The sequence below is a fragment of the Carlito syrichta genome, unplaced genomic scaffold (assembly GCF_000164805.1).
Source record: "Carlito syrichta isolate Samal-C Ts95f unplaced genomic scaffold, Tarsius_syrichta-2.0.1 Scaffold311854, whole genome shotgun sequence".
Taxonomy (NCBI): Eukaryota; Metazoa; Chordata; class Mammalia; order Primates; family Tarsiidae; genus Carlito; species Carlito syrichta.
The window spans coordinates 234,063-246,888 of NW_007255950.1; the positions used below are offsets into that span (position 1 = coordinate 234,063).

Consider the following 12,826-nt stretch of genomic DNA (forward strand, 5'->3'; position numbering starts at 1 on the left):
CTCAGCCTTCCAAGTAGCTGGAATTACAGGCGCGTGCTACCACGCCTGGCTAATTTTTTTGATTTATTGTAGACGTGAGGTCTTGCCAAGTTGCCCAGGCAAGTCTCAAACCCGTGGGCTCAGGCAATCCACTCACCTCAGCCTCCCAAAGCGCGAAATTGCAGACTGAGCCACCGACTCCAACCTATTTATGTTATCAATGTATTCATTACTTCGTAATGCTATTATCTGCAGTCTCCAGATAGTGGTGGCTGGTTTCCTAGTATGTTTTGTGATTTTTGTTATAGTATTTGCTGAGATTTATTTATTTATTTATTTATTTTGAGTTGGAGTCTCACTCTGTCACCCAGACTGGAGTGCAATGGCTGCTCCCGGCCACCACAGCCTCGACCTGCTGGGTTCCAGTGATCCTTCTGCCTCAACCTTCCAAGTAACCGGAACTACAGGCGTGCGCTACCATGCCCGGCTAAATTTTGATTTATTGTAGAGACAAGTTCTTGCTATGTTGCCCGGGTAGGTCTCGAACTCACGGACTCAGGCAATCTACTTGCCTTGGCCTCCCAAAGTGTGGGATTACAGGCTGATAATGGGCTCTTTTGCCAAATAGTTTTGGGAAACATGGGGTTGAATGATGGGAAACAGGGTTTTTTTTCAGTGTAGAATTTCTCATGGTATTTAATATGCATAGCTTTGGTGCTCTGTAGTTGGATTTTGTAAGTTTTTTTCTTGTCTCAATCTACTCCTTTGGGGGATGTGGGATATATATGTAGAACATCTTGTGTGACAAATGGAACACACTTTGGCAAATATAATTCAGCCTTCTGATACCCTTTTGCCTACTGCCTTTTTTCACTGTCTCTCCTACTGTGTTTGTACTACTCTGCTCTATGACTTCATACATGTATGTATTTCTGTCTGTCTTGTATTTAACCTTCCTGAGAGACAATGTGATTGTGTCTGGTACTACTTATCCTCAGAGTAAAACAGGTACCTGAAGTGGTAGATATATATAATTTGGGAGGGGGCGGCTTCCTGTTTATTTTCTGTCTCTACAAGTTGTATGTAAATTTCCTGAGATCATATGTGTTTTATGCATCATTGTTTCCACACTGTCTTAACATAGGAACTGGCATAATAGATGCTCGGTCGATGTATGTTGAGTCCTTTAGCTTGGTCATCTGAGAGTTGGACAGTGTAACCAGCAGTTGTATTGCCTGGCTTGTCCATTATTGTTGGTTTCATTTTTCATCCTATTGTATCTTCCAGTATCTTTTGAACAGAAGTTGACCTGTCAGGCTGTATGAGGGGGACCCAAAAAAACCCAGAATTATCTTTGGAAGGCAACCCCCTTGTAGCACATTCAGAATTTGTTCACCTGAATCAGATGGTCAACCAGTTTTTATCTGGAGTTTTGAGAAGGTTGCTTTACTATTTGTGGAAGAAACGTCCTGAATTGTGGCAAACAGGTGACTGATTCTTCCATCATAACAACGACCCTGCGCACGCTGTGCTGAAAGCTAAGCAGTTTTTGACCAAAAAACAGAATGGCCCCTGTGCTCCACCCTCCCTATTTACCCAGTTTCCCCCCATTTGGCTTTTTTTGTTTGTTTGTTTCCCTGGATGAAAAAACGTCCTCAAAGGGAATGTTTTGCTGATGTGGAAGAGGAAAACAAAAAACGGCTGAAGCACTAAAAAGCACAGCCAAATTGATGTGTTCAAAAACTGTTTTGAGCAGTGGAAGAAGCATCTGAATAGGTGTATTGCATGAAAAAAGCGAGTACTTTGAAGGTGACTGAATTTTAAACATGCATGAATAAATACCAACTTTTTAGAAATATATTCCATTTTTTGGTGCCTTCCCTTCCCCTATACAAACATCCAAAGTGTAAAGAAAGATGTTTTGAGTATGTTTCCTCTACCTCAAACAATAACTTCCTCCTCTGAGCTTTACTTCAGATGTTACACTGTTGGTGAAGCTGTGATTTTGCTTATACTCTGTTACTCCTTTCATTGTTGATGTTCCCACAGCACTTTGTACATAGCTCTCTCAACACATCTTGGTGGTACTGCATTTTTGTCTTTCCTGCCAGACTTTGAGTTCGCTGAGGGTGGAGATACTGAAGGGAGGCTTAAGTGATATGTCTGTGCAGTCAGGATCTCATCATGTATTCCTGCAGAGGAAAGGAGAGACTAGTAGAGAAGCAGTCTGAGCATCTAGCAGGTTATTTTGGTGTTTGTTCGATGTGGGCTAGTGAGAGCACAGTTGGCATCAGAACTCACTATGATTGATTGAGGCATATCCTATCTCACTGGGTTAATTTGATTATGTAGTGAGCAGTGAGGTAGTTATTATCCCCATTTTACTGATCGGGAGACTGAGAGGCTTCCCCCATGTCACACTTGTCCAGTCATAGGAAATGCTTACAGCATGTTGAATGAAGGAAGAACTGGCCCTGGCTCCAGCCCTGTACTGACACGCGGTGCACTGCCAGCATACCAATGGCACCAGCAACACCACTTTGTGGTGGTGGTCTTTGCGGATGTTTTCCTCTTAATCTTGCAGGAGAATTCTGTCCATGAGAGCGTGTTTCTATTTTTGAAAATGGAAACCAATGAGAAAGTGTCTTATTAAGAGAAACTGACTTTAGGCCAGTGTTGGAATGTGCTTTCTCCTTGAACTGAGGCATATATTTATAGATATCAATTGTCTTAATCTTTTTGCTCTAATTTATAGCAGCATCCTAACCAGTTGTTATGTATTACAATTCTTTTAGTACTCACCACACCCATGTGGTAGGTTCTCTTACCTCCACTTCACAGATGTGCAAACCAAAGCTAACAGCAGTGTCTTGTCATGGGGCACGTAGCTTGTAAGTAATGGAAATGGGTTTACAACTATAGTATTTGGCATACGAACCCATTACTCTTAGCCACGACAGTGTATTTTTAAATGTATTTTCAATATATGGACATCCAAGCACACATCTGTCTCAAACATACTTAGCAATTTAGCTGGCACATTGTTTATTATGTTGAAATAATGTAACCTGTGTGTGACTTTGTCCTTCTTCCCTTTACTATTTGATGCGGTTCTATTCTTTTTCTAAATGCTACTATAAGAAGCTTAATAAGCCGGGCTCGGTGGCTCAGCCTGTAATCCCGCACCTTTGGGAGGCTGAGGTGAGTGGATTGCCTGAGCCTGCGGGTTCGAGACCCGCCTGGGCAGCGAGACCTCATCTCTACAATAAATCAAAAAATCAGCCAGGCGAGGTAGTGTGCGCCTGTAATTCTGGCTACTTGGAAGGCTGAGGCGGAAGGATCGCCGGAGTCCAGCAGGTCAAGGCTGCGGTGGGGCCACTGCACTCCAGTCTGGGCGATAGAGTGAGACTCCAACTCAAAAAAAAAAAAAGAAGCTTAATAAAATACCAGACTCTCCTCTTCAATACATATGTATGGGGAACATTGATTCTCACACAGCGAATGAACTAACGGGTATACATTTTGATAGTGGAAGGCATTCATTTCAAGGATGGAACAGTCTGATGGCTTGTTCTTTTTTCTAGCTGTCCAGTAGTGGCTTATGTCAGTGCATCTGGGCAGGAGGCGTGTGTCTGACCTGACCTCACAGTTGGGGTGTTCCAGGGATGTGCATCTTAATTGGAAATGAGTCGCCATTTTGATTATGTTTTACCATTGATTATACAATGAGCTTTTCTTCTGTGGCTGTCAAAGGCTTTTACATCTCTGTTCACAGCAGCTTCTAAAATTAAAAAAAAAAAGCCCTTCAAGGTAAAAATAATAGAGGCAATTGATTTATTGTCACAGTTCCATTATCTTGCATTTTGAAAATTTATTCTGGTGTGAACACCATATAATTCTCTATAGAATTATAAATAGAAGCATAGCTTGCATTGAAAAAATTTTATTTTACAAATATAGAAGAAAAATTAAAAAATCAAACCAGAGTGCTGATGGGAGAAATTATGTCAGAATACATTGAATAATAGGATTAACTGATAGTCCCAGGGAGTATATCTTGTGGACATGTCATGAGCCACCTTAAGGAATTAAGGGAAGAAGTTTAACCATGTTTTTGTACTGTTTTTCTTTTCTTTTTTTGATTTGGAGTCTTACTCTGTTTTTTAAATAAGCAAATGAACTGCTATCATTTTGCTATTTTGGGCTTTTTTTTTGTATTTACATAGAGTAACAGAGCAGAGGGCATTTGATTATGCTTTCATATTAGATTTGATGCTTTGTGTGTGGTGGGTGGGAGGACTAATAAAGTGAAAAAATTGCTAATCACTTAAACATTGTTAAAAATTAGGAAAAATATGTTAACTGACAATAAATCATGTATCTGTTATGAGGTCCTTATTAACAGTATTCATGGGATCTTTAGTTCTTAAAAAGTAAAGGTACTGTTTTTTTTTTCCCTCCAGAAACGTGCTAAGGGACAAGTGTTATTCGACAAAGTGTGTGAACACCTTAATCTTTTGGAGAAGGACTACTTTGGACTTTTGTTTCAGGAAAGCCCTGAACAGAAAGTAAGTGAATTCAAGTTCATTTGTATCCTCTTAGAGCATATTGTCTTTTTTTCTTAACCAGTTTATCTCAGTGTAAAACTTAGCTTTTAAATAACTTATGATTTATTATGACTTCACTGTAGAAATTTGATAAATGTTGAAAAATTGTGTAGAGAGAGCCATCTGTATGGTTTTGGCATTTGTGTGTGTGTGCGCGTGTGCATGCTTTCTGTTTATGTAATGAGCAGAAGGAATTGAATGTCATTGATAGGAAATTGATGTTCTGGCATAAAGACAACACAGACTTTCTCTCGGTCACTCATCTGTCTCACTCAGTAGTCTCTTGGTATTATGCATAGAGGCTGGTCAAATCCTCTCATATTGTGTGGTCACCTGCATGCTAGGTACTTAGCATGACTGAACAACTGGGAAGGAGACACATAGAAAAGATTCTTTCTGAGGATACTCAGAACCCTTGGGCACAGTGAAAGTGATTACTCTCCAATCTCTAACATTCACATCACAGTCAGTAGAACAGAACAGTCAATGGAAGAATATTAAGTGTACTTTATTTGCCTTCGTGGCATTATTGTTTGTATTTACACATCCTGCTAATGAAATATAAGGTACCAAGGGTGATAATTACTTATACTTTAAGCCTGCTTTGTTTTAAATCCTTGATATCTAATTTGTGGTTTAATTCCATGTTTAGACTTAAAGACAAATTAAATTGCATGCCTGTCTGCTGAATAATATGAGAGTATTGTTATTAGAACTCCATTTAGAATACTCTTCAGAAGTGATAACACATTTGACTGATTCACTTTTTTTAGGCTATAAATTATAAGGTTTTGATAATAGTTCCAACCATGTGCTCTTCTGCCTGCCCTAAAAACTGCAAAAGAGAAAGTGGTAGGAATTTGGCTATTGTTAAGCTACTTTTTTGGAGATTACATATTGGTAGATAACATATGAGCATTTAATCTTTGTAAAATAGAGAGACACTTCAGTATGTTATATAATATGTAGGATAGCATGTTCTCTTAGTGGAACTGGGATATAGTGCATTAAAAAGTCTGGTATGTTTGTAACGCTGGTTTTGTATAAGAGTGATATTTAGTAGGATTTACTGGTTTTTATTTTGGTGAGTCCCAATATATGTGTCTAATCCATGTCTTTCACCTGAATCTTTAACCGCTCACTGGACAGTAGAGTTGACAGTTCCCTCTGTTGGTCATCTGTGCATTTGCTACAAACTGTATTTGTGTGTTATTCTTTCTCCTCATTACTCTGTTACCTCCTTGAGGGTCAAGACCATGCCTTGTTTAACTTTGTAGCCTCAGTATATGTAGACATTAACTAATGCTTATTATCTGTGTGCCATCTCACACCCATAAGGGTGACCGTTCTCGTAAAAAGAGAAAATAACAAGTGTTGGCGAGGCTATAAAGAGATTGGAGTCCTTGTACATCATGGGTGGGAATATAAAATGGTGCAGCTGCTACAGAAAGCAGTGTGGAGGTTCTGCAAAAAATTGAAAACAGAACTATCATGTGATCTAGCAATCCTACTTGTGGGTCTATATACAAAATAATTGAAAGGAAGACCTTGAAGAGATATTTGATACCCATGGTCATTGCAGTGTTATTCACATTAGCCAAGAGGTAGAAGCAATCTTCATGTCCGTCAGCAGATGAATGAATAAAAAAAAAGTGGTAGACACATACAATGGGATATGATTTAGCCTTAAAAAAAAAGAAGGAAATTCAGTCACATGCTGCAACATGATGTATTTAATACTCTTGGGGAGGAAAATGGTGGTCGCCAGGGACTGAGGACAGGGGAAATTCGAATTGTAGTGGGTATAGAGTTTCAGTTTTGCAGGATGAAAAAGTTCTAGTGATCTGTTGTATAACAATGATAATATAGTTAACACTACCTAACTGTGTGTTAACAAATGGTTAAAATGTCAAGTGTGTTTTGTACTACATTTAAAAAATAGGCTGGGCATGATGATTAGCGCCTATAATCCTCGCACCTTTGGAGACTAAGGTGAGAGGATCACTTGAGGCCAGGAGTTTGAGACCACCTTGAGCAACAAAGCGAGACCCCATCTCACTTAGCTGGGCATGGTGGTATGTGCTTCTAGTCCCAGCCACTTGGGAGGCTGGAGGTGGAAAGATTGCGTGAGCTGAGGAGTTGGAGACTTCAGTGAGCCATGAGCTCCTCATTGCACTCCAGCTTGGGTGACAGAGTGAAACCCTGTGTCTTAAAAAATAAAAAATTAAAATGAAACAAAAAGCTACCTGTGTACAAACCATTGTGCTAACTGCTGAGGATCTAACAGTACGCGTGAGGACATAGATTCTACTCTTTTCAACGTCCCTGCCCTTAGTGGTATCCCTGCTTATGTCCTAGTCGAAGAGACAGAGTGACAAAACTAATTCCACAGTTATTAAATTTTGATTACTACCCTACAGGAAAAAGTCAGAATCCTAATAGGAAGATTCTTCTTAGGAGGGGGTGATGCTTATGCAGAGAACTGATGTGTGAGTGGACGTTGGCATGCACAGCGCATCCATGGGGCCCTGAGGCAGGGGCAGCTATCCAGTTGAACACTGGAAAGAAGTCTGATGTGGTTATTGGGGGTGGGGGGGTGAGGGGAGGGATAAGATTAGGCTGGTGGAAGGGCTGGATATTAACAGGAGTCAGATGATATAGGGCCATGTAGGCCTTAGATGAAGACTGGAGATTACCCTTTTCCTAAGAAAAAATGTCAAAGCATTGATGGGCCGAAGCAGAGATATGAGATGACCAGTTTTGCCTTTAAAAAGGTCACTTTTGGGGTTAGTGGAAATGAGATGAGAGGCCCTGAGTATGACTGCTCACCCGAAGCACAAAAGTGACCTTGATCAAGGCTGTGGCAGTGGAAATAGAAAAGTGTGATTCAGAGAGATTGAGGAAGAAGGGAAATCAGTCTTATGGTTGATTGGACGTGAGAGATGACAGATACCAAAAGGCCTGGGTTTCTGCACGGATGGAGGTGGTGTTCAGTGAGATGAGGAAGAGGAAGACTTGGTTGGAGGGTTGGAGGGGGGATGTCGTGGGTATAGTTGCAGACATGTTGAGTTTTAGATCAGGTCACTTACGGAAAGAACAAACCAATGGATTTAATTTGGGGTGTGTCTTAAAGAATGGCAGCTAGCGTGGAACAGCCACTCCAGGTGTAAATCAGTTTCAGCAGTGCAGAGCACATGAGGTGGTTTTATTTCCTGATGGGAATGTCATTTATGTTGAGGCTTATAATCAGGCATAGTGGCTTTTACCATAAAAATATTCCAAATAAAATAGAAATGGCTGTTAATAGCTAATCATTCTGGGATTCTTACTGTGCAGCAGGCAGTCATAGTTCCAAACACATTATACGTGTTGACTTAGGTAGTTCTTAGAATAACCCTAAAAGGTAGGTATTAGCAACCACACTTTATTTAATTTTTTGCATTGGAATCTCACTCTGTCGCCCAGGCTGGAGTGCTTTGGCATGCTCACAGCCACCACAGCCTTGACCTGCTGGGATCAGGTGATCCTTCTGCCTCAGCCTTCCAATAGCTGGAACTACAGGCATGTGCCACCACACTTGGCTAATTGTTTGATCTATTATAGAGAGAAGGTCTTGCCGAGTTTCCCAGGCTGATCTCAAACCCCTAGGCTCAGGCAATCTTCTTGCTTCTGCCTCCCAAAGGACTGGGATTACAGACATGAACTACCGTGTCCAGCTAGCAACCACACTTTATACATGCAGAAATTTGAGGCATAGAAAAATTAAATAATTCACCCAAGATCACCTAGGCAATACATGCTGGAGATAAGATTCAAACCCAGGCAAAACTAAGAAGACAAAATTTGATTTAAGTTTTAGGTAAAATGCAGCAGCTGTGACTTTCAGTCTGTGTAAAAATGAGAACACTATTTCATAATTATCATAACCGTAGAAATGAAAGTGTACTATCTTGCCTCAAAGAAATTTTTAACATTATCAAACTCTAAATGTTGTCTTGCAAGACTTTATTTGTATATGGGGTATTGGAGAATGTTGTGAACTGAGTTTGTAGTAGGAATTTCACAGTTGAAATTTTTCTTATGGTATCATCAGACTTAAGGGCATGAACTAACTTACTGATGGTTCTGTGATGGTTCATGCCAGTCCTGCTCAAAAAGAACTTATTTATTTGTGTCAGAATCAGCTGGAGGACAGATTTTTATTAGGAAGCTTATTTATTTTTCTTATACGTCCATTGTGTTCACTGGGCATGCCAGAATTCCTTCCTTCTCAGTTAAAAAGAGTGCCATCCTGGATTAAATTATATGTAAATTGTTGAAGGATATTCTGCGTTGTGTTACAAGCCGGGATATGTTGTATCCCTCAGATATATTGGGGCAGAAAACAGGCTAATATTATTCACGTAAATAGCTTTCTAATCTAATTCAATTCAGTGATAGAGCTTAACATACCCTATCTTAAATACCAGCTGAATATTTATTAGGGACTAGATAGGAGAAACTTTTAAGTTTTACTACCTGATAAAGGGCTTGTGGTATGAATATTTTATATTATTATATAAAGACAGATCTATAAATTTTGGAAATAATGTGAGCGGCTTAGTGTTGACATTCTATTACAGCCGTTGAGAATTATGACCAAGATTGTGGATATGGGCAGGGAAGGGACGTTCTGCACAGAAGAAGGTAATGGCTCCAGTGTGAATGCTCATGCATGAGTAATTTCAAGTTGTCTGACGGCTGGAGGATATGGCAGTTCTAGCATGTCTGTTTTGGAAAGACCCATGAGCAGTAGGGAAGTTGAAAAGAGGAACTTGGGCCTTGTCCCAAAACTGTGTTTTCTCAGCAAGCATGCTGTTTTACCTTAGCTTTTGGGTTAATTTGGGGTGACTTTGTGGGAGTGCTGATGGAGATAAGGGAAAGCAGCTGAAAAGATAGGCAAAGATCATTTTTTGAAAGACCTTGCATCTTTTTTTTTTTTTTGAGTTGAAGTCTCACTCGGTCACCCAGGCTGGAAGTGCAGTGGCACACTCACGGCCACCCCAACGTCCACCTGCTGGGCTCAGGCGATCTTCTGCCTCAGCCTTCCAAGGAGCCAGAACTGTGGGCATGCGCTACTATGCCTGGCTAATTTTTGATTTATTGTAGAGAAAGGTCTTGCCAAGTTGCCCAGGCTGGTCTCGAACCTGTGGGCTCAGGCAATCCACTCGCCTCGGCCTCCCAAAATGCTGAGATGACAGGTTGAGCCACCGAGCCTGGCCTGAGACCGTGCATCTTGTGCCAGGGAATCTAGATTTTAGATAGGAAGTGACATGGTCAGATTGGCATTGCAGAAAGGACCTGTTTTCATGGCATGGAGAGAAGTTGTAGGAGACTGAGACCAGAGGCAGGAAGGTCCGCAGACAGCTACAGCAGTCTAGTCCAGAGTGGATTATGAAAAGCAGGATACAGAGAGACTGTGCAGGTAGTGTCTGCAGGACTTTGTTGAGTATCAGCTTTGACCCGTGAGAGCCAGCGGGGAGGGGAGGATGAGTCCCATGCCACTGCTGGGGAGCTGGGAGCTTGTTGGAGCCTCCACACAGAAACCTGCAGGAGGAGTAGCAGTTTGGGGTAGGTTAGGAGCAGAACTCGAATTTAGTTTTCCTTTTGCCAAGCTGGCCGTGTTTGTCAGCTGTTGGCTAGAGATGTGTGGCGATCAGGGATTAGATGAAGCCTGGAGAAAGTTAACGGTGAAGAATTTGGGAGTGAGTGTAAACTTGTGTAAAGAAGCCTGGCCGTGAAGAGAGCAGCTGGAAGGGTGGAGCTAGAGGATACAGACCAGCACTGTCAAATAATGTTTTTTGTGCTGACGGAAATGTTCTAGATGGGCACTGTCCTATAGGGCAGCCAATAGCCACATATGGCTGTTGATCTCTTGCATTGTGGTTAGTGTGACTGAGGAAGTGAACTTAAAATTTTTTATTGTGACTAATTTAAATTTAAAAAGCCTCATGTGGCTGGTTGGCTATCGTATTAGACAGTGCAAGAGAGTTTACTAAGGGTTTTGGGGTTGGCAAGTTTACCTAAATGAAACAACTTTGACTTGGGCTGTGAGAGCCCAGGAAAAGGGCATAGTCAAAGAGAGAAGAGAGTGGTGGTGATGATGAAAGCTTCTAGAGTTATGGAGAGGATTGGCCTTGAATGGAGAGGGTGACCTCATCCTGAGTCTGCAGGAAACCAGAGGTGGTACAGATGTTAAAAAATCTGAGTTGAGCAAAGTGCTACCTAAAATCTCCATGAAATATAAAGGGCAAAATAATCTGCTTAAGAGTGACTTAAGTGGGACCAAGAGAGGCAGCCAACCAAGAACTAGCATGTGGACAGCTGTTGACCAATCTGAGCATGAAGAGCATAAGGTTGTGATGGCAGCTGAATATATTTGTGTGTGTTTTTCTCTAATTGCCATTAGCAAGCTGGGTTTAATAGTGGAAAAATGGATAGTAGACGGTTCCCAGTTGGCTTTGTTCCTAGTGATCATTGTCAGAGGACAAAAGATTGAGAAAAGGGGGCTGATGGAATGTACTCAAGTTGACATGGTTGCAGGAAGGAAAATAACTGAAACTGAAGTAGGCCAACAGGCTGGCAGAACATGGCTGGGGCAAGGGATGTAAGTCCAAGGGATGTGTTGAAGAGCAGACACAGTGGAATAATTTGGTGGGAAACGTAGAAGGAGAGGAAGTTGTTGCAGCTGAGAATGGGATGATGAAGTCTCAGGAGCTGAAGAGCTGTGCAATGACTGGACTCAGGGTGTGGCCTTGGAGGGGATGGCTGGACAAGGAGTGGTTGAGGTCATGAGATCAGAAGATAAGGAGAGGTTTGGCTGGGTTTATTATGGCATTTTCATTGACAAAAAGATGCTGATGCTAAATAAGGAATTCATAATTCCTTACTAAACTTCATAGTTTAATCTCTTGTGCAACGTAAGATGAAAATACATGCAAAATTAGTTACAGGCTTTGTATCTATGCTTTAACTAAAAGACTTTGGAGACTAAAGAGTGGGATGTCCATTCTGAGGCGTTAGCTTTTCAGGAAATGAATGCTCAGATATAATTAGCAATATATAATTCTTCATAATAATCTAATTTGCTTATGTGACGTTTGTATTGTGCATTTTTGTTTTGTTTTGTTTTTTTGAGTTGGAGTCTCACTCTGTCGTCCAGACTGGAGTGCAGTGGCCGCTCCCGGCCACCACAGCCTCGACCTGCTGGGCTCCGGCGATCCTTCCGCCTCAGCCTTCCGAGTAACTGGAACTACAGGCGCGCGGTACCATGCCCGGCTAATATTGGATTTATTGTGGAGATGAGGTCTCGCCAAGTTGCCCAGGCGGGTCTCGAACCCACGGGCTCAGGCAGTCCACTCACCTCAGCCTCCCAAAGGCGTGGGATTACAGGCTGAGCCACCGAGCCCGGCTGCATTTTATTTTTTTAAATTTATTTTATTTTATTTTTGAGTAGATGTCTCATTCTGTTGCTCAGGCAGGAGTGCAGTGGCATACTCACAGCCACTGCAGCCTCAACCTTCTAGGCTCAGGTGATCCTTCTGCCTCAGCCTTCCGAGAAGCTTGGAACCACAGGCGTGCACCACCATGCCTGGCTAATTTTTTGATTTATTGTAGAGACAAGGTCTTGCCAAGTTGCCCAGTCTGGTCTCGAACCACTGGACTCAGGCAATCCTCTCACCTCCACTTCCCAAAGTGCCAGGATTACAGAAGCCACTGTGCCCAGCCTGTATTGTGCTTTTAAAAAATTCCTGCCTGCTTATGTAGACAAAATCCAGTTCTTAAGACATCTAGGCAAAATAACTCCTGTTCTTCCCATATGGATTTGTTTGGTGTCCTATTTTTTTCTCATGCACATTTATTACTGTTTTATACTCAGCTTAATCAGTCCTGTTTCGTTTAATATTAATGCAGTTTCAACAATAGATATAGGGATGGAGGCTTCTTTCTTTCTCATGTTGATTTATCTGCATTCATGAAAGTTTTGCTACTTATTATAATCTATTGTAAAGTGAAGGTGAGGCAAGGCCACAATTATTTGTATGAAATTTTTCATGGAGAGAAGATCTAAACATTCTGGTGGTTTTATTTTATTTTATTTTTGAGTTGGAGTCTCACTCTGTCGCCCAGGCTGGAGTGCAGCGGCCGCTCCCGGCCACCACACCCCCGACCTGCTGGGCTCCGGCGATCCTTCCGCCTCA

The 12,826-nt window shown here is 41.6% G+C and overlaps 1 protein-coding gene across 1 annotated transcript in view; it reads left to right on the forward strand.

Annotated features, from left to right (window-relative positions):
- EPB41L2 (erythrocyte membrane protein band 4.1 like 2) overlaps positions 1-12,826 on the forward strand; it is a 136,462-nt gene that overhangs the window by 40,182 nt on the left and 83,454 nt on the right. Inside the window, exon 4 of the mRNA XM_021718143.1 lies at positions 4,443-4,547. Within this exon, the coding sequence (XP_021573818.1) occupies positions 4,443-4,547 (105 nt within the window). The remainder of the gene's footprint in view (positions 1-4,442; positions 4,548-12,826) is intronic.